Here is a 22,835-nt window from a genome sequence, read left to right as displayed (position 1 = left end):
TTCCTAGCAACCTCTGAATCTGGGTCATCCTGAGTCTTCTGCCAAGACGGAACTGACTTCCAAGAGTTAAAAGCTTCAACACCCTCTGAGGGGTGAGTGAGTCGTACATTGCAACTGAATTAAGATGCAACCCCACAAATGTTGTATCCTGTGTGGGAATGAGGTTGCTCTTTTCCAGGTGCACCCTGAACCCCAGGTTCTACACATGTATGCTGAATGACCCTCTGTGTGTCTCACATGACTTGGCTGTGATCTGGGGCACAGATCAGCCAGTCGTAGAGCAGGAGCTTCAAGCCCACTGCTTGAAGGGGGGACAAGGCTACAGCCACCACCCTTGTAAAAACTCTGGGCGAGAGAGACATGTGGAATGGGAGCACCTTGAACTGGTAGGCCTGTTCCTGGAATGCAAACGGTCTGTGGTCTAAACAGATGGGGACGGGGCTTCCACTGGAACGCTCAGACCAACAAGCTTGGCTGCAGAAAGGACCATTGACAAGACATCTGCAGCAGAGAACTCACTTTCTCCTGGGTCCACCTGAGCAGAGCCTGCTTGAGACAATGACGATGTGTGCCCCTCCTGCTCAGATGGCTTGTTAGAGTCAAGCAGGGAGTCCTGCACGTACAAGGACAAAACATCCCCTTGCTTTACACTCTCCCCCTGATATGAGTGCAAATCATCTCGGGAGGACCCGCTTGGTGCATTGGAACCACTGCCTGTAGGCAGGTGCCGTGCCTCCATCATACCTAGTCTCTCTGAGAGACCCTTTATAGCAGCTAAAATCTCACAATGCGATTTCTCTTGGGGTACACTGGCCCCTTCCCGTCGCCTCTTAGAGGCAGACGCCACAAAGCTGGCTGTGTGCTCCAGCACCCTGTCTGCCATCCCTGACTACGGGCAGCGGAGGAGGAGCTCCTGAACATTCAGACTGCTCCAACCTCTCTGCCCTACATGCATGCTCCCCCAAAGGAAGATCCAGCACAGCCATGCAAGGGTTCTCCAAATCTTCTCTCATGTCTGTCATCCCCTAAGCAGGTGGGGCATTCTCTAAGGCCATCACAAGGGTCCATAGACGCACCCCTGAGGGACACGTTACCCTCTCCCCCCAGAACAGAAAATACGCTAACCACAGGCTATGCTATGGCTATGCTAAGGCTATGTGCACGCACGCCCTAGGGAAGTACAAAATCCTTCACCCACTGTGTTTAGGAAAGTAAACAGAGAAGACTTATGGCTATTACGGACGGGGGCTGGCCCAAGGCTTTTCCCCAGTCTTAAACACCGGTGCGTGGCCTCCATAAGGAGCTGTAATATCGGGGACATTAGCTAACAATGCTAGAAACTTCTAAACAGTGCTTAGCAACAACACCGCAAGCATACATCAAATTAATTACAAGGACATTTAAACAAGTCATAACATTGTATTTTGCAAAGTTGTTATATATGTAGATCATTTTTCTTCACAAAAATAAGCAGTCACTTATGTTGCTAGGCAACCCTAAACAAATGATACCGGTCTATTTTTAAAATTCTCCAGTTTTATTGTTGCGTTGTATTCCATTCCAAAAGACCTCAGTTCTGCCCCGATTTGGCTCTGGCCTACTCCAAGGCCGACCTGAGGCCGTCTGGGCCACGGCCCTGGTCCGGCCTCAATCATGGAAATATAAAAAAGTCAGAGGCTTTACCCCAGACACCGCGGTTTTACCCCATAGTGGAAAAGCGCCATTACTGTCCGCCAACACATTGCTTAAACAGGGAAACGTTAAGGCCAGTAGGCCAGTGACAAAACAAGCTGAAATCCACCACTCGCGAACATGCTTTACAGGCCAGCAAACTGAGAGACTTACTGTGCACAAACGCACCACTTTAAACAGGAAAAAAACCTTTATACTTAATATCTAGGAAACAGAAAACAGAAAGTTTACCTAGCAAACAGACAGACAAATTTTGTGCAAACGCACCATTTTCTTCACTACACTGTATTTGAGCAGACCGATTAGGCTGAAAGAACAAAAAAAGACTTAGGCTACCATGCACAAACGTACCGGGTAAACAACATAAACAATTAACTCCTATAGAGGACCACCATTAGTTCATTTTTCAGCTACTTTTTCTTTTCCATTTGGCAAATCATTTGGCAAATAATTTGGAAAAGAATGCCTTAAAAGAACGCTGATGAAACATTGTAACACACCTAGTGGGTAAACAATCACCAAGCTCTGATTGGTCACGAGCACCCTCTAAACTCAAAGCAGAGATGGTTAATAACCCTCTGAGGAACTCTACAATGCAAATCGCTTCAGTCAGTCAGTTTCAAAACTAATGACTAGTTCTAGTGTAATGGACATCTCAGGGACATCTTGAGGGACCTCGCTGCCGAGATGGAACGGACTTCACAGTCTTCTCCCAGGAGGGCAAGTACTTCTTATCCAGCCCACCCCGTTGATGGTAAGCTATGTTATGAAATGCGTCACTTGTCCATGGCTTCTGCATTATGTCAGTGAGCTAACATCAGCTTTTAGCCATCTGTAGACTACCCCCACAGAACTTTACAGCTGTTAGCAACAGCTAGCCATAGCTAGTAGTTGTTTTTCCTGTCATTTGTTTTGTTTAAGTAAGTGCTAGAATCTAGTTCTTCTGTTAGTGGTGAAATTGATTTGATGATAGCAGACTCTATTGCTATCACTCCCACATTATTTTTAAAAGCTTTTTTTTTACCGTTGCTGCGATCATGTTTTAATGGGTCATGCAGGTTGTGATAACTCCAGAGTGTTCCATGGTTGAGAAGCTTTGGTAGGGTAAACTTAGGCTATATTGTATTATTACGACCGCCGCTAGCAAAGCTAGCGAAGCGGTCATATAGGGATTGTCAAAGTCCCCCCCCCCCATCATCTACTTCCTGAATTTTTGGTCAACGATACCCGGGACACCGAACCACCGGGGCACATGAAATTTGGTGGGTATGTAGCCCCACTAGACTTTTATGTAAAAATTTCTATTCGTCCCCGGGGGCCACTCCCCCCCCCCCCCCCTGTGCTGGGCCCCCCGAGCCGCAAAAAAAGCAGTTTTTCCTAAATAACTACCTGAACCGTGGCACTGATGAAGAATCTTTTATGGTATGTTGGTCTCAAGGGCCCACATCAACCTGGCCCATAATCACTCATTTGTGATTTGCACCCCCCCTCCCGGTAAAAAATGAAAATGCAATATTATTCTGCTTTAATCGCCCCTATCTTCAGTTAAGATGTTCAGAACTTCACCAAATTTATGTGTATGATTGACCTGACATTCTCTGGGGGTATGCCAAGTTTCATAGAATTTCATCCATGGGGTTCTAAAAAAAATTAGGTTATGTGTACATTTAGTGACTGTACACTTATTGGCCTGTAGATGGCGGTGCACACATATACACATGCACACACACACAGGCACATACTATCGGTATTAGAACGGCCGATACATAATTACAAATTCAGTAGGATTAAAAGAAAGCCAAAATAAATATTCATCATCATCATCATGGCTGCATTTCCAGTATTGGCGATAAGTAGTCGTTTGTCCACTAGATGGCGCATCGTTGCAGTGAGACGTAATTTTGTTGGAAGTTTTTTTTTTTTTTATTTATTTGCAAACATCATTGACATTACAGAAAATGCAACACTACGACATGCACATGAACACTACATACGACAAACAGACGTACATTACATAAACACATACTGTAACTTAACAAGACATCACATTGACTTGGCTTCCACAAACATAACACAACATAACATTAATAACAGAAAGGCTAAGGATGATTTGCGTCCAGGATGATTACAGATATGATTATCAGGGATGAAATTGATGACCGGAATGAAAAGAAGGGGGGATGGGGGGGGGGGTGCGGATGGTAGCTCTAAGAGTGTGAATGAGGTGGTGTTGGGATGGGGGTGGGGATGGGGGGTGAGGGGTAGTGAGTATGTGAGGATGTATGTGTGTGTGTGTGTGTGCGCATATGTATAAGGCTGGCTTGCTGTTGGGCCAGGAGGAGAGAAGCTGGAACATAGAGAGGGAGGGTTTCAGAGGAGAGGAGTTGTAATTATTCTATTAATGATAAGTATAATAATAGGAATAACTGATTGCCTGGTTGATTGCCTGACTGATTGCCAACCTGGGCACCCATTAATGGCCACAGTTCCACCCAGCCCCTGCAGTTATACTGCGACGAGCTGACAGAGGGGAGGACCTGCGTGCCACCCATCGCCCCAGGCCCCCAGCATATGCACACATCCCCCACTACCACGACCAACCACACCTCGCCCCCAGACCTTCACCCAACACGCCACTCTTGACCTAAATATGTACAGTATGTGAATGGCTAGGTTGAGGGGTCTATCTAGAGTGTAGCATTAAAAGAAGTGGGCATGCATGGTGAATATCTGTCAGGATTTCCCCATGCACACCACACTTACCCTGTGTAAGATGTATGCCTCCTCAATGTGTGCATTAAAATAAGTGAGGCATGCAGATAGACACCTGATGAGGCATCTACCTGCACTCCACTCTTACCCTAGCCTGTTTTGTAGTTTTTGTTTATGTATGTCACCTAACATGTAGTGCGATTAAAAGAGAGTAAAGCGTGCTGTGTGCTTCCAGGACAAGGCATGTTCATGAGCGTATGAGGAGGGTGCACACCGGGGGCCCAGGGCCAATAGATAACCCACAGGACCCAACCAATGCCAAAACCACACAGTGACCCGCCAGGACCGAGTCTCCCAAGCCATCCAATGGGGCCCCGTCAGAATAACGATGGGAGAGGCAGAGAGAAAGAGTGAAATTAGTAAAGTTATCAGAGAATGTAAATAAAAGGGGGAGGGAAAGAAGGGGATGCTATTTATATTACTAATAATAATAATAATAATAATAATAACAATAATAGTTCCAGCTACCCTCCCCTGCCTAGTGTTCGATGATATGTGTATCTGTTGATGAAGTGTTTTATGATCGTGTGGAGATGGAACTCAGGCAAAGAGGGTCAGGACTGTAAGTAGGTGATAAAGGGGTACCAAGGAGAGGTTGTATCCTGAGTATTGATTAAGTTTGTAGTTGATAGGTTTTCTAATGATATATAGTCTGTTAACAAGTTTTTCCAATGAGTGATGTGAGCTTTTTTCTTAGATTTCCAGTTCATGAGGATTGTTTTCTTGGCGATAGTCAGCGCTACCAGCAGTGTTTTATTGCAGGAGTTGCTTAAATTGACTGTGGATGTATCACCAAGTATGCATAAGGAAGGGGATGCTGGGATGTGACAGCCAAAGATGGAAGAGAGAGATTTTGTGACACTCACCCAGAAGTGGTTGATTGGAGTGCAATGCCAAACCGCATGAATGTATGTATCTGGGTTATTTTGTGTGCAGTGAGTGCAAAGATCCGAGCCAAACCCCATTTTAGCCAATTTATGTGCAGTGAAGTGGAATCTGTGAAGAACCTTGTATTGTATTAGTTGTAGATTACTATTCTTTGTCATGAGGTAGATGTTTTTGCACATTTTGGTCCAGAAGTCGGCACCGGGAGTAATTGATAAGTCTGATTCCCATTTGTGATATGGCAGGCAAATTGTTTTTTCTGAACGAGATATAATTTTGTAAATTTGGGAGAGTATTTTTTTGGGAGAGGGAATATTAAGCAGCTCTGAGATTGGTGGGGGAATGTAAAGGTTAGCTGTCTGGATGTTAATTTTTCCTAGGATAGATGATTTAATTTGCAGGTATTGTAAGAAGTGTTTACTCTCGATGCCGTGCTTCTGGACCAAACAGGAAAATGAGGCCAGATTATTGTCTTGAAGAATGTGTTGAAGGTGAGTGATGCCCTTTCCCATCCATGTGTGAAAGTTAAGTGTTTTTTTATTGACAGTGAAATCTGGGTTATTCCAAATCGGGGTGTGAATTGATGGTGCTATAGGTGAATCAGTGATGTGGTAGAATCTCCACCAGGCTGTCAGAGTAGCTGAAATTGTTGGGGCTTTGAAGGATGGATGTTTTTTGACCGACTGACTGCAGAAAGGGAGATCTGAGATTTTAATTTCTTTACAGATTGTTTGTTCTAGGTCTAACCAGGTGTTGTCTGAGGGGGTGGGGTGTAGCCATTTGTGGATGAAGTGGAGCTGGTTGGCCAGGGCATAGTGCTGGAAGTGTGGGGCCTCTAGTCCTCCCATTGCTTTTGGTTTTTGGAGAGTGGTGAGTTTGATCCTTGGGGTCTTATCTTTCCAGTAGAATTTAGTGATTAATGAATCGAGAGACTTAAACCAGAGGGTGGTGGGCTGGGTTGGAATCATAGAGAATAGATAGTTTATTTTGGGCAGTATTGTCATTTTGATTACTGAGATTCTGCCCATGATGGATAATGGGAGGTTCTTCCAGCGTTGAAGGTCATCATCTATTGAAGTGAGTAGAGGGGAATAATTTAGGCTAAATAAGTCTGACAGCCTGGGGGAGACTTTTATCCCTAAGTAAGTGATATAGTTAGTGCATAGTGGGATAGGTGAAGAGTTGGCTGTCACATCCCAGCTGTTGGGATGTAATGGGAGAACTGCAGATTTATTCCAATTGATTGAGTATTCAGAAATTTTAGAGAATGTGTCAATGAGTTTGATGGTTTCTTCTACTGATGTTGTGGGGTCTTGAAGAAAGAGAAGAATGTCGTCAGCATAAAGGCTGATTTTGTGATGCATATATGGAGTCTGGACACCTTTGATGAGGGGGTTCTGACGGATGGCAGCTGCTAGGGGTTCAATGAAGATTGTAAATAGTGAGGGGGAGAGTGGGCACCCCTGTCTAGTTCCCCGGTGAAGAGTGAAACTTTGTGATGTTAGTCCATTGGTGATTACTGTGGCTGAAGGAGAGGTATATAGAAGTTTAATCCAGTTAATGAACGACTCCCCGAAGCCAAACCTCCCTAATGTGGAAAACAGGAAATTCCAGTTCACCCTATCAAAAGCTTTTTCTGCGTCCAGAGTTGCTATGATGGTATTATCTTGAAAATTTGTAGAGTGATACATTATATTTAGCAGTCTGCGGGTGTTGGTGGATGAAATTCTACCTTTAATGAAGCCTGTTTGGTCTGGGTGGATAATGGATGGGGTGACCCCTGCTAATCTGTGTGCTAGCATTTTTGCGATTATCTTATTGTCCACATTGAGGAGAGAAATTGGTCGGTAGCTGGATGGCAATGTTGGGTCCTTATTGGGCTTGAGGAGCAGTGAAATTGAGGCTGTGGTGGAACTAGTTGGAAGACGTCCTTTCTGTTTTGATTCATTAATCATTCTGATGAAAAGTGGAGCTAAGATGGTCCAAAATTGTTTGTAGAACTCAGCAGGAAAGCCATCCGGACCTGGTGCTTTATTATCGGGCATCTGTTTCAGGGCATCAAACAGTTCTTGTTGAGTTATAGGTGATTCTAGGTTTTTTATTTCGGTCTCATTGAGTTGTGGTAATTCGATGCTGTTTAGGAAAGAGTCTATGAATTCCTGGTTGGGGTTTATTTCTGAAGAATATAGTTTATTGTAAAACTGGTAAAAAACATGATTTATTTCTTCAGGTGAGCTGGTTAGCTTCCCTGCTGAGTTCTTTATGACCGGGATTGTTGATTTTTCTTTGTTACGTTGGATTTGATTTGCTAAGTATTTACCTGATTTATTGCTATGGTGGAAGTTTTCCTGCCTTAGACGGTGAATCATAAATTGAGTGTGTTTATTGAGTATTTCATTGAGTTTGAATTTATGTTTCCTAAGTTTTGCCTGTGTTTCTTCAGTTGGGTTGCTTGCATTGGTTTCTTCTAACTGTTTAATTTTATTGTTGAGTTCTACTTCCTGTTCTTTTTTTTGTATACTGAATATGAGATGATTCTTCCTCTGAGTACTGCTTTTCCTGTTTCCCACAGAAGGGAAGGAGATGATTCAGGGGAGCCGTTCATTTCTAGAAAGAATGCCCACTCTCTCCCAACAAAACTGATGAAATTTGGGTCTTGTAAGAGGGATGTATTAAAACGCCATTTGCTAATTGGTCGCTGTTGGTTCGTTATGTTCCATTTAATTGTAACTGGGGCATGATCGCTAATGACTATGGGATGAATAGTTGAATCAGAGATATTTTTCATTATAGAGTTGCTGGTTAGAAAATAATCAATACAGGAATAGGAGTGGTGGACCGGAGATAAAAAAGAGTAGCATTTGGAGTCTGGGTGCTGAAGCCGCCAACAATCGCCAAGGCCAGAATCGCTCATGAACTGTTTTATTGTTTTTGTGGATTGCCAGATTCGTTTGCTTTTAGAGTGATCAGATCTGTCAAATGTGGGGTCTAACACTGTATTAAAGTCGCCTGCAATTATGATGGGACAGCCAGATAGAGTTGAGATGGAGGTGAAGAGGTTCTGAAAGAAAACTGGGTTGTCTGTATTAGGGCCATAAACATTAACAATTGTTACAGGGGTATTGTGAATTGAGATGTTTATGATGACAAAACGTCCTTCTGGGTCTGTGATGGTGGCGTTATGGATGAATGAGATTCTTTTGTTAATCAGAATGCAAACTCCCCTTTGTTTTGTATTGTAATGAGATGAGAAAATGTGATTGAATTGTCTTGATTTGATGCGGGTGTAGTCTAATTCTGAGAGATGAGTTTCTTGTAGGAGACATATGTCAGCTTTTAAACTATCCAAATGATTTAAGATTTTGAGCCTCTTTGCCTGAGATCCAATCCCACGGATGTTCCAGGTCAGGAATGTAAGTGGTACCATGTTGTGATTGTACAGTTATGAAAATGTTTGATAAGGTGGGTTTTGTGTGTGTGAGAGTGTGTGCAGGTGTCAGTTAGATAGGAGAGGGGGAAGGGGGGGTGGAGGAATAGGTATGTAATGTGGTGTGCGAATGAGATGTAAAGGGTAGGGGCTGAGAAGAATATAGAGCATAAAGAGGTAGGAATTTGGTTCTGGAGTGGTGACAGCATGAACATTTCCTGTTTAGCATTGAAAACATACAGATCATGATTTGACTTTAGCCTATAGACATAATAAACAAAAACAGACAGGACACACAAGCAAACATGTATAGACAAAACACCATGAATAACATTAAACATTGAGAGAGCAAAAGAGAATGGGTGGGTAGGGGGAGCAAAAGGAATGAAACATAAGAAGAGAGAAGAGAGAGGTGATCCAAGCATCAGTAGGCAGTGGGTTAGAGAGAGTTGAGGGTGACAATGTTATAATCAAGATGAATGTTGGCATGAGGTATGATGTGCTATAGCCAGGTGGTGATATTGGGGTTGCGATACAGAGTTCCATTGACATACAGTTTATCGACTGACAGTGCTGCTCGTTGTTGGAAGTTAAAAGTAGGTTGGAAAAACAATGGACGCTTCCTACAAGGACTGTAGTTTACCGCAGAGAACGTCTAATAAGGATAGGACGATGTTCACATGAAATGTAATTCCCATTTCTTCTTGAAGCCGAAATAAATCTGAGGATGTTTATCGGACATGCTTGGTTTTTACTGCAGGTACGTTAATCTTATAATATCAATAAGGACCTAGGTAATGTTACTGTTAGCGTTGGTTGAGTGATGGAGGCCAATTTGATTGATTGCATTTGTAGAAAACTATAAATGCGGTTATACCAAGCAAATTGATAGCAGCACTGTAATTGTATCTTTCGACTGTCATTTGTTGCACGTGCTACAAAAATCATTCTGTGCAATGGAAGATTTACCAACGTTACACCGGTCTGATACAGTTTTGCCTATACATGCGTGAGACTGAGACGCCTCAGTGCGGGAATTCGCCTGCCCCCTTGGTAGTGGCTCCCATTTAGAAGTGGATACTTCATTCGCGCTTTCCTTGACGCATGGACCTGCGTGAATTTTATTACAACTTTTCGCCACGATATGGCAGTTTAAAGTCCGCTTGGTAGGCTACTGTAAGGCGTGAGCCATTGGTTTCCAAAGGAGATTTTATTTGTGTCGCCAGCATAGCCTACTGACAATTTATGTTGTAAATAGGCCTACCTTATAAGCCTACCTGTAGCTTAGGGAAGCTAACAGCTTTCTATTAGGATCTAGTTTGTTAGTTACAGTTTTGTCATAACTCCCTGATGCATTTTTGCATTTAGAATAGCCAGAGCGTGGATATCTCAATCGGAAAATTAAACAATATCGGGTGCCTATGGACTAGGCTGGGTGAACCCAGCCTGATCTGCCCGCTATTTATTTTTTGATTTCTTAAAAGATTGAGCTTGGTCTGGTGAAAGCCAGACTAGCCATGGACCTCAGTTACACAATGCAAGGGAACATGAATCAGCCTACATTTGCACAAACAATAACGGACAACAGCTCTTCAACTTTGGCCCGTTAAAATGTGTATGAACAGTCTAGCGACGCACTTCATCAAGGGCCATTTGGACATGTCAGTTATTTGCACCACTGGTTATATGTAAAACAGCATTTCGTTTCAGACTACTGTTACTTAATTTGTGCATTAACAATGACGTTTCAGACTACTGTTACTTAATTTGTGCATTGACAATAAAGTATCACATGAACTAAAGATGACTCAAATCTTATGTAGAAGAAGAAACATTCACAAAAAATCCATCCATCCAAAAATGACCTTTGTTTTTGATACAGTGATGGCCAAAAGTGTTGGCACCCATGCTAAAGTTGACTGAAAAGAGGAATATAAAATCATCTTTTGGAAATTGATCTTAATGAGGAAAGGATACCAATTTTCTTAGTGAATGAATAATGTATCATAAATAAATAAATGTTCTTCTTTAAAATACAGGGGTCATAAGTATTGACACCCCTATGTTAAATTCCCATGGAGACAGGCAGATTTTTATTTTTAAAGGCCAGTTATTTCATGGATCCAGAATACTGTGCATCCTGATAAAGTTACCTTGGCCTTTGGAATTAAAATAGCCCCACATCATCACATACCCTTCACCATACCTAGAGATTGGCATGGGTGTCATTTCAGTTAGCCTATTAGCTAGTTTGATGCTCATTGAGCTCAATGCAAATCAAACCAGCTAATAGGCTAACTGAAATAACACCCATGCCAATCTCTAGGTATTACGCACACACAAAAAAAATATGAACATATTTCCCCCATCCTAGCATCTTTACACTGGCTACCTGTTAAAACTTATATCTCTTATATCTTACTTATATCTCTTGATTGGTTGCCTGTATTGAAAGAGGACACCTCATGAAGACGTTCTATTGTCTGCTTCTGACAGAAGAAGCACTTATCTATGCTGGCAGCAGCTGATGAACAAGTGTACAAAGTCCCTCTAGATGGACTTGATGCAGTTGCAGGTGTTGTTGCAGGTTCAGAAGATGGTCTACCACCTCTTTTCTGAAGACACTGAGTCCTGCCTGCTTCACATGATTTCTAGTAGCGAAATCTTAGCATGCTGCAGATGCTCACTGTTACAGGTGGATTTGTAGCAGTTCCTGTGCCAAACTGCTTTGTTCTTTTGTATAATAACTGCACTGTAACGTTGTAATCGTTGGCTGATCTGTTATCACCATCTCAATACTCTCATGGACAAAAACAAGAAATTTGGCATATGAATAGTGAATTCACCGGGTTGGTCAGTTGCTAAAGAACTTTGTTGGCATTGCATCGGTTGTGAAGACACAGCTCTGTGCGCAGTTTTCATGGATCATCATTGCCCTTGGACATTTTCAGCTGGTTTGGAAATTGGACTAATTTTAACATCACTTTTCCCCCTTTTTAAATATATTTTCTTTTTTATTTGTTTATTTGTTTTGTTGTCTGTCTTGTATGTCTTGGTGTCACGAGTACGCTGGCGACTACGTTGCTCCGTCCGGCATTTTCTTTTTGTATTTGTTATTTTTTAAATGTATTTGTCATGTCTTGATGTCATGGGTACGCTGGCGACTACGCCGCTCCATCCGGCATCTTTTGTCTTGTTGTTATGTGTCTTGTTTGTGGAGCGCTTTGGGTTGCACTATGTGCATGTTAAATGCGCTTTAAAAATAAATCTGACTTGACTTGACTATATGTCTGTAGTGATGGGTCATTCACCAGTCCATGCATATCACCACTGGATACATAGCCCAAAATCTGTTTCTTTTAGAATATGTGTGCCATCACCTGACTGACAGAAAGACACACTATAACCTAACTAGACTGTGCCACCATGATCTATGAAAATGTGCTTGCTCAAATGTAGAAGGCTAGAAGGTCACTAATATCACCAACCATGAAGAACAGAGCACTATGTGCTTCAGGTTATTCTAAATTCTAAATTCTATGCACGCTATCAACAGCCAACTGTCACTGCTAGTGTCTCTCTTTTTCTTTCTCTCTCTCACACACTCACCTGTCTGTTTGTCTATCTGATCCTTTTACCCTTTCTTTTCTTCACACTTACATAAGCTACGGAAGGCCTTACAGACTTCAGCTGGTACTAGCTATGTAAAAGTCTATTAAACTTGATTTAACAGAGATATCTGCACTTTGTGCTCTGAATGGGTGTAGACAAGAACTGGCAGAGCAGGCTAGGCCTACACTCAAGCACACTAATAGGCATGAATTGATAGTATTGATATTGAAGTATTATTTTTTTAAGCGGACAATTTTGAGCGCTTTAGGCACAATTTCTTGTTAAACAGATCAATCATCAGCCTAAAATGTTTTATAATGTTGTATTGTTTATGTGGTCCACTTTTGCACACTACCTTGTAGAATATCTTTGCTTTTTGGCACCAAACCCTACCAGCAATGTGAGGTTTATGGACAAAACACCAAATTTGATTTGATTTTTTTTTACCTTTGATTTCAAAACTTAAAAAAAAAAAAAAATGGAGACATGTTTTTTTTTACTCTTAAGAACCCCTAAAACAAAGATATAATACTCTCCAAAAATTAACATGCGAATCCCACAAGCCCCCAAAATAGACACATAGGCCCCCCTACTACTAGTCACGTGAACGTGCATTAGGGATTTAGAAAAAATATGGTTTGGCTGTGCTTACATTTCGTCCTAGACTAGCTTGACTCAGATAGGAGTGTATGCTTTGGCGATTGTATTCTTTACAAAATGAAATGTAGACACTGTGGCATTTGTCATATTGACTTATGTTTAGATCAACTGTGGTGGTAGAAGTTGCCTTTAACCACATTACTAGTTCATCAAAAGATGAAAGAAACTATAACATCCCATTAAACAGGAACAGATAAAACCAAATTCAGAACATATCCTCTCTTGAAGTTTGATGTGTTGTTTCAATGTTTTAATCAAATGTCTTACTATTTAAGTTATGGGCTACAAATTGATTGATTACCGTAACCCATACTGTACGTCAAACAAATTCCTTTTGCAGGAGATGAAAATAGCATTGAGGAGTTTAAAGCTCTCCTACCCTAAACTGAGGGATTGTGGTGGCTTTGAAATTCTTAAGTCTGGTGGCTTGACCCGAACAAAGCCCCTACTTGTCATCCCCTGCCCCAGTTCCGGGTATACCGTTGCCATCAGTGCCATCAGGGGCAGCATAAAGAATGGTGCTGTGTATATACGGCCAATGCAAAGAGACATTTTCTTGATTCCAGTGAGTGTTCTGATAAGCGGAAATTGTCCAAAAAAAAATATTGTATTTTTAATTTTGTCTGATGACTAACTGGGAGAATTTCTCACCGTAGTTGGAGTCCGGGCCAGAGCCGAAAAAGAAATGTCTCGATTGCAGCAAGGAGATATTTTTTAACGATTTAAAAGATCATTTGGTGCCGGTATGTGTTACACATGAAATGTAAGATGACTTCCAGGGTCATAGAAGTGAAATGTATTGAAATAGCGAACAATTTTGTTGGTAATCAGCTCAAAAGAATAACATAACAAAAAAGGATAATAATCAGGCTTATTGAATTACATTACATATAAATATATTTTTAAAATAAAATAATAATCATTGTGTTTTAAAGGTCTTCAGATGAGAGAATCCCTGATATGTTTGTTGATCTAACTGAAGTGGAGGAAATAGAGGTAATCCTTATCACCGCTCTCGGCCCTTGAACCTGCCACCTCAACACACCGGCTTGGGAGTCGAAAGCTCTAACCACTGAGCCGAAAAGCCCAGGCTTCCTTTAGCGGTTAGAAGCGTTCTTAAGGTTAGGGGTGTGACGATTTACCATGCACAACTAGCATGCTAGCTCAGGTCGCCTCTGCTACATATGCACTTTTATACATTGGAGAATGTTTGAAATGTTTTAGCAAAAAATTGTGAGGAATCCCCCTGGTCTGGTGCGACATACGTCATCAGCAAGACATAGAGTACAAACAGTCCTTGTCTACTGACAAAGAAAATATATAATGTGGGTTTTGACACATTTGATCAATTATGTAGTCTTCGACTATCTGCCAGCCCATAACGCCCCCCCCCCCCCCATCCAATTAGGAACCTGGAAAATGTTGAGTATACCCCAGAGTTATCTTGATTTTAAAGAGTCTTTGGGCCTATACCATGTGTCCAGATTGGTCCAACCTTGCTTGGATCAATAGACTTCTGAAGTTCGCCTACAAAAAAGCTGCCATTTTTGAGATCAGGTATCTGGCGATTTTTCCTATGGGAGAATAACATGGGGATTTTGAATTATTGCAACTGTTAAACTCTCGCGGGGTTGAAAAAGTCTAAAATGCAGACGTTTTCCCAAACACACTTTTGTCCTCTGCCTTCGAGTTGATACTGTGATCTCCGGTACGTGAAGGTGACACACTTTGATTTTTGCTACCCCAGAGCTAACTTGCTAACTTAGCTCCTGCTGTACAGGAATTATGTACCTGCCAAAAGCTTTACAGTTATTCCATTGAAGCAACTAAACTTTTGCAATTTCTATGATTCGCATTGCATTGTTAATTTTTTTTCCATCCAGGCCATACATGAGTTTGGCATGGTTAAGGCTGGTTTTGGTGTGCCCTTGAGATTTAAGTACCCAAGTGGATGTATAAAAACTAGTGCTGTCAGTTAAACGCGTTATTAACGGCATTAACGTAAACCTATTTTAAGGCCGTCAATTTTTTTATCGCGAGATTAACGTTCTTTTTGGTGTAACAAACTTTGTAGTTTTTCACATGCTGTTGCAACAACTAGTAACGTTAGAACAACTAGAAAAGCATTTCCTGAAGGAAATATAGTGCATGAAAATGCAAAAATATGAGGTAAAATATCATCTCAACAGAGTAAAAACAAACTATATTGGTTGCTAGGTAGATGAGGTTTAATATAGTTGGAATGACTGAACAGTTAAATAGGTGGATAGTTTAAATGGTTAAATTATTTAGGTAGATAGTTGACGATAACTGACAGTTGGGAATGGCTCTAATGTTTGCTAGCAGTTATGTTAACTATGTTAACAAAGATAATAATGATAACCAAGTTACTTAGTTAATTTAGCTAATGTTTTCTAGCAGTTTTTAAAAAAATTGCTAATCATGTTAATGCTGTTAACTACGTTAACAATGCTAACTATGTGACTTAGCTAACTTAGCTAATAATTTATAGCAGTTGTGTTAAAATATTAAGAATGCTAACATGCTAACCATGTGACTTAGCTAACTTAGCTATTCATATTTAGCAGTTATGCTAACAATGTTAACTATGCTAACCATGTAACTTAGCTAACCTAGCTTATCATTTTTAGTAGTTATGCTAACTAGCATGCTAACAATGCTAACCATGTGACTTAGCTAACCTAGCTAATCATTTTGTTATTATGCTAACTATGCTAACTAGCATGCTAACAATGTTAACATGCTAACTATGCTAACCATGTGACTTAGCTAACCTAGCTAATAATTTTTAACTGAAATCATTAACACTAATCATTGTCAACTGAAAGTTGGAATGGCTCTAATGTTTGCTAGTAGTTATGCTTTTATCTATGCTAACCATGCTACATAGCTAATGTTTTATAGCAGTGTTAGCAATGCTAACATGTTAACCATGCTACTTAGCTAACGTTTTCTAGCAGTTTTGATATACATGCTAACTATGCTAGCAATGTTAACTATGTTAACCATGCTACTTAGCTAACTTAACTAACGTTTTCTAGTAGTTTTGCTAACTATGTTAGCATGCTAACTATGTTAACCATGTGACTTAGCTAACCTAGCATATCATTTTTAGTAGTTATGCTAACAATGCTAACATGCTAACTATGTTAATTATGTGACTTAGCTAACCTAGCTAATCATTTTTAGTAGTTATGCTAATTAGCATGTTAACAATGCTAACATGCTAACTATGCTAACCATGTGACTTAGCTAACCTAGCTAATAATTTTTAGCAGTTATGCTAACTATGCTAACTAACATGCTAACAATGCTAACCATGTTACTTAGCTAATCATTTTTAGCAGTTTTGCTAAAATGCTAACATGCTAACTAGCTACAGTGGGTAGGAGTCATAGTTGATGACAAGTAACATTTACAATGGCTGAACAGGATACAAGGATACAAGGATACAAGGAAGTTTATTGTCACATGCATATAGTTACTGGAAGTAAGAAATGCAGTGAAATTATGTCTGGTGTCAGCCTATTTGTGCATTAATGGGGGGGGGGGGGTAAAAAGTGCAGTAGAAGAGGGGTTTAGTAGATTAAGTGGCAAGGGCTGCATAAAAAAGGTGGGGGAGGATTGGGATTGGGTGGGGGGCACCAACAAGGAGCACCCAAGAGCAACAGGGGCAAGGAAAAACTCCCTTACCAAGGAAGAAACCTTGGGTACTGTATGTATGATGTATGTGAGTGATGAGAGTGAAGATGTGTGTGTTGGCGGGAGGGGAGTGGAGCAGTGACTGTGTGTGTGTGTGTGTAGTGTGTAGGTGGGGGCAGTGTGCTGTAAGTATGTAGAGGATGTGTGTTGGAGAAGATCCTGAAGACAATGTGCTGTGTATGTAGGGGGGGGGGGGGGGGGGCAGTGTGCAGCAAGTATGTAGAGGAGGCTTACTGTAGCAAGCAGTGTGCTGTATGTATGTGAAGTGATGACAGTGATGATGTAAGTGTGTGTGATGGGGTGGGGGGGGGGGCAGAAAGGCTAGGCAATCAAGGACATGGGCAGATGAAGGAGAAATCAAAAATAATAAATAAAAAGTTCTATGGAGATGTGCAAAAGTTGGAGAAAGTCAGATATGTGTGTGTGTGTGTGTGTGTGTGTGTTTTGACGTGTGATGAAATAAGAAAATAAATAAAAGGGAGAGGGATGTAAAAGTCTTGTAGGTGTGTGTGTGTGTGTGTGGGGGGGGGGGGGGGGGGTCATGAGTGCTGAGTAGTGAATGAGTGCAAAGTCAGTATAGTGTGAGTTCAGAGTTGGGAAATGTTTGAGAGTGCTGAGGAGTGAATGTGTGCAAAGTCAGTATAGTGTGAGTTCAGAGTTCGGATGGCCTGGGGATAAAAACTTCTCCTGAGTCTCTCAGTTCTGGCTTTGTGACTACATAGGCGTCTTCTTGATTTCAGCGGTAGGAATAATCCATTGTTAGGATGAGAAGATCTAGGAGGGTGGGGCCAGGCTATGTTTCTGCTGCAATTTGGGCAAAACTATTGTCTTTCTGCGTTAATACAAACATGCACATCTTCTCTGTGTTTTTCATGTGTGATTCTCTACATCTTCTAGACTTTGCTTGTCATACTGTATTTGGGCTTGAATTGAAGCTCTGGATGTCTGTCATATAGTGGTTGAGAGTACAAATGAGATTTGACACCATACTTGGATCCATCATCGGTTTTAATCAGTGTTGTTGTTTGGTGCAATTTTGCAATTTTGGCGCTTATCAAGATTCATTAAACTAGGTGTATCAACATACATTAAACTACCTGTCTGTCAACAACTTTTAAACTACCGGTATCTACTTTTAAACTATCAACATTCATTAAAGGGCAATTCCATGCAAAGGTCATCCTTACCATGGAAAAAAAAAAGTTGTGCACACACAAATATAACTATTGTTAAAATGTTCATTTAGGTCTATATTTTATTGTTTGTAACTGATCTGATTGAATTTCATGGAGAATTACACTCTTTTTACATCATAAATATGGTGTGCAACCATACAGAAACAACAGTTTTCACATGGTACTATTATACATATTTAAAAAGGCGATAAATGGACTCAAGGTTCCAACAAATTGTTATCATTTGACAAATTTGAGATTAACAAGGGAATGGTAGAGCAATGTGTATGCTCAGTTTGCTTTAAGAGCACAGCTCCTTACATTTGTAAGGCTTTTGTTTTTAAAAGAAAATTCCGGTTTTTAGCACTTTAAGGCCCTTTTCTGGTTTGTTTTGGATGAACTAGAGTGGTGGACACCGAAATTTTGACGATTGGTCCTGTCTCGACTTTTCTGACTCGTTTTGAATCGCCTTTTCACCTCTCAGGGTGGCTGGCAATGGGCATACTGTAGTAGGCTACTCAAACATGTCCTAAAACAACCCTTAACGTTTGTTTTCAAAACTGTGCAACTCACCGAGTGGTTAGTGGTGTTCGTTGATGTTCCAAAACAAGTAGCGTAGCAAAATACAGTTTCTGTCGTCTTTTATTTGCCATTTTGTAAAATCCCATTGATTTCTGTTGGAAGACTCATTGCACGTTGATATTACTACACCACCGTCTATGCTTCAGGTTCAAATACTTTCAATAGTCAACGAACTCCACTAACCACTCGGTGAGTTGCACATTCTCTCTGCAAAAATAAATCACGCTTGTCACGCTCTCCATCTGGCATCCTCCATCCTGTCTCCATCTCCTTCAATTCATGTGCATGTAAATGAGTGTGTGCATGTGTGAGTTTGATTTTGTGTATAAAAATGTGTATGTGTGGGTGTGTGTGTGTGCGCACGTGCGTGCCTGTGAGTTTATGTGTGTGCGGGTGTTTGTGCATGTATAGTGTGTATGTGCTTGTCTGTGTGTGTGTGTTCAGGTAGGGCTAGTTATTATGACCGCCGTGTAGTGAAGCGGCGGTCATATAGGTTTAGTCAGATTTTTTTTTTCTTTTTTTTTTTGCATGTCCAAATTTACGTCAAGGATTCCCGGGACACTGTAAGACCGGGGTACACGAAACTTGGTGGGCATGTAACCCCACATGGATAGCATGGAACCATCGTTTTTCGTTTTGATCTGTAGCCCCCCCGCTGGACTGGACCCATTTCACTGAGCTCATTTCATGTATAGCGCCACCTAGTTAAACACAAAAAAGTAAAAATGAGGTGTTGTAAGTGTAGGATCATTATGACACCCTCTGAATGCACGCCAAGTTTCGTGGAATTCCGTTTATGGGGGGCCACACAATAAATTCATTTATGTTACTATACACCAACTGGCCTGTAGGTGGCCGGAGACAGTTTTCTGTGAATATCTCGAGAACCGTAGGGCCTAGGAGGTCCATCTTTTTTTGTATGTTGGTCTTAAGGGGGCATGTCAACCCATCCCATTACCACTTTTTTCATGTATAGCGCCACCTAGTTAAAAATTAAAAAGCAAAACATTAGGTCACAATTTATCACAATACCTCTGGCTGACATGGTCAAAACTGCACGAAATTGAAAGTGTAGGATCATTATGACACTCTCCGAATGCATGCCAAGTTTTGTGAACTTTCGTTCATGGGGGGCCTTACAATAAAATCATTTATGTGTACATTTAGTGACCGTACACCAACAAGGATTCCCGGGACACTGAAAGACCGGGGTACACGAAACTTGGTGGGCATGTAACCCCACATGGATAGCATGGAACCATCGTTTTTTCGTTTTGATCTGTAGCCCCCCCGCTGGATTGGACCCCCCGAAAGGAGGGTAGGGCAGACACAGTTTTCTGTGAATATCTTGAGAACCGTAGGGCCTAGGATGACCAATTCTTTCCGTATGTTTGCCTCCAGGGGTCATCTTAACCCATTCCATGTGCACACATGTGCATAAACAGATACACACGCACACACATACATTCACAGTAATCATACGTATGACACATACTCACACAGTAGACATATGTACGCATGCAAGTACATGCACAAACACAGGCACATACGCAGGCACACACACAAGCACGCACACACACACCCACACACACACATAAACATGTACACGCACACATGCACTCAAGAATTTCTCAGAATTATGAACAGGCAAGATGGGGGTGGGGTTGTATAAAAATGAATTTTACATGTGAAATCTATGAACTAATCATGTTTTGGTACTTGTTGTCTAGCAGATACCAGTGAGAATTAAGTGTGGATAATGCAATTTAGTGAGACAGTTAGAATCATATACTGTAGGCCTTTCAGCGTGATTTATTTTTGTGGAAAAAATGGCGGTGGTCATATTTTTTTTTCTAGTTTAGCCTAGTGCAGTGGAGGAGTGGCCAACAAATGTCATGTTCCCTGGTGTTTCAGTAACCCGGAATCATTGACCAAAATTGATGACAGTAAAAGAAAAAAACATATTTCTTTTGACTTGTCCTGATTCTTCTTGTGGATCTTAATGGGCACTGAGGAAGCAATCATTTCATTGCTAGTTTTTCATAATTGCTATTTCAATTGTTTCATATCAAAATTCACTACTTAAGTATGTGTTTTATGTAGTTTGTGGAGGACTGGTTAAGACACGTCGCATCCATAACATGAAATTGTCACATCCATAACGGCAGTTTTTCCAATATAATGCACTACGAAAATGACACATAGTTTCAAAAACAGACTTTTTATGTTCATTCAATTCTCCTTCATGCTACATATATCACGGTTTCGGCAGTTTCCTTCCTCACAGAGTTTGTAGAAAACCTGTAATCTCTCAAAAAAGTGTGTCTATTTCATATCATATCCATCACGCTGATAAAATGCCTTGTATTCTTAGGATGTAAATGATTATATAAAATTTGAGGATTTGTCAGTATTCAGAGGACAGAGGTTACATTAAAAGTTATGCAAATTAATTCACTGATACTAATTTTGCCCCAGCTCTAAGGCATTTTGTTTACCAATATGATTCCAACTGTCACATCCATAATGCTGGAACTGCCCTGAACTATGTGTATCAACATCCATTAAACTATCTCTCTATCAACATTCATTTAATGATCTGCCAATCAACTTTTAAACTATCTACATTCAACTTTTAAACTATCAACTTTCATTAAACTCTTTATTCCATTGGGCTGAAGAGATTGCCATGGCTAGCTTCTGCCTTGGTCCTCTGAGATCCTTCCATCTATTCATGAAGAACAACCCTTTTGAACAATGTGCCTGGCATCTGGTGAACTTATTACACTGTCAAGATAAGAATTTTGCCCTGGCCACAACGTAAACGTATTTAAACCATCCGCCTCAGATCGTGCGTTTCAGATAGTTAAAATATAGCCCTAAAAGTACTAAGAGGAGAAAGTGGTAGAAGCAGGGAAAAGAGGTAGAACTGCTAAACTGGATGGAATTGGTAAAGTGGTGGATAGGTCCAAGCAGTCAGTGTGATTCATTCAAACATCATGAGGGACAGAGAGGAAGGACTAATAGTAGTTAACACCACTCACAGTATTGAACCAGAACTTGGTGAAGGGCGCATTGTAGAACTCATATATCTTTTTCCCAATGGGGACACGCCTTCTCTTCTTACCAGTGTTCTCCTCATCCTCCTTTTTAGAAAGAGAATCTGTGTTCCCTTCCTGAAAGAATATAAGCACATTAAGACCCTTATGACCAGTGAAAAAAGGCTCTTCATTCTTCAATCATGAATCAAAAGAGAAACATTTTGGCCTTGAAATACATTGCATTACTTACACTAATACCTAACTTTTCTCATTAGAGAATTTGCTGGGCCATTTACCTTGCTAGATTTGTTGTCATCCTCTGTGGCATTCTTTTCCTCAGACAAACTGTAATGTTGGTAGGCTATATCATCTCCAATGCGGAAGTCCAGGAGCAAAATGTATGGTGGAAACACAATACCCAGGATCACCTGTGAAAAAATACTGACACATTACTTTTTGGTATATCTTAATACAGCATGCCTAGAAAAGGCTAAAAATGAAAATCATTACATGTCAAATACCATCTTTTCAGAAATGTCATTTTCATTAAAATTGTCATAATTTGTCCACACAGGCTTACAGAGTGATGAATACCTCCACATCTATACTTGTGAGAGACTAAAACCGGGTTCACATTGTGCGCGCTTGCCGCTAGGTTACTCTTGGTTGAGGTAATGTCCCAAGGATTTTTGTTGTGCTTGCCGCCCGGCCCAGCACAAAATACCTATGATTTCAGTGTTTCCCAGAGAATTGAATTCCATTTGTGGTGGTTGGTTTGCAGAAATAACTTGAATGCAACAGTTTTTAACAAATTAGCACAGCGTGGTTATGATGCTAACAAGATTTAAGCACAATTTAGTACAACCTGGAAAATCATTGTGTGGTGGTCAATGTTGATATTGTGTTGGGCCGCCACAAATAAGTCAATGTATGGGAAACACTGGATTTACAGCACACTGCGGTCAAAGTTCAACATGGTTCAACTTTAACCCCGGCAGGCGCAAGAATGATATGCAATGTGAACCCGGCTTCAGGGGCAGATGTACTATTGCTTTTGTGCCCACTTAAGGCATATTTTTTTCCAACTTGCGCGTAAAAACATGGCGTGATATGTACAAAACATGCCGCACTTAGGTAAAACCGCAGACTGCCTGTCACAGGAGCTGAAAATAGCAATTAGCGCTTTTCGTGTCATGCATTCATAGGAGGGTCAGGGGAAACTGGGAGTTTTGTGTTTTGAGATGGGAGGAGAAGCGTAAAATGCAC

The 22,835-nt window shown here is 41.0% G+C and overlaps 1 protein-coding gene across 1 annotated transcript in view; it reads right to left on the bottom strand.

The window, feature by feature from the left end:
• The window catches only part of LOC121681487 (transient receptor potential cation channel subfamily M member 1-like), a 196,737-nt gene that overhangs the window by 49,930 nt on the left and 123,972 nt on the right, over window positions 1–22,835 (bottom strand). The window contains exons 17-18 of the mRNA XM_042061245.1: window positions 21,866–21,997; window positions 21,573–21,704 (exon numbers count right to left, since the gene is read on the bottom strand). Of these exons, the coding sequence (XP_041917179.1) occupies window positions 21,573–21,704; window positions 21,866–21,997 (264 nt within the window). The remainder of the gene's footprint in view (window positions 1–21,572; window positions 21,705–21,865; window positions 21,998–22,835) is intronic.

The sequence above is a fragment of the Alosa sapidissima genome, chromosome 14 (genome assembly GCF_018492685.1).
Source record: "Alosa sapidissima isolate fAloSap1 chromosome 14, fAloSap1.pri, whole genome shotgun sequence".
In the NCBI taxonomy this organism is placed as follows: Eukaryota; Metazoa; Chordata; class Actinopteri; order Clupeiformes; family Clupeidae; genus Alosa; species Alosa sapidissima.
This window is presented reverse-complemented; position numbering and strand designations above follow the sequence as displayed.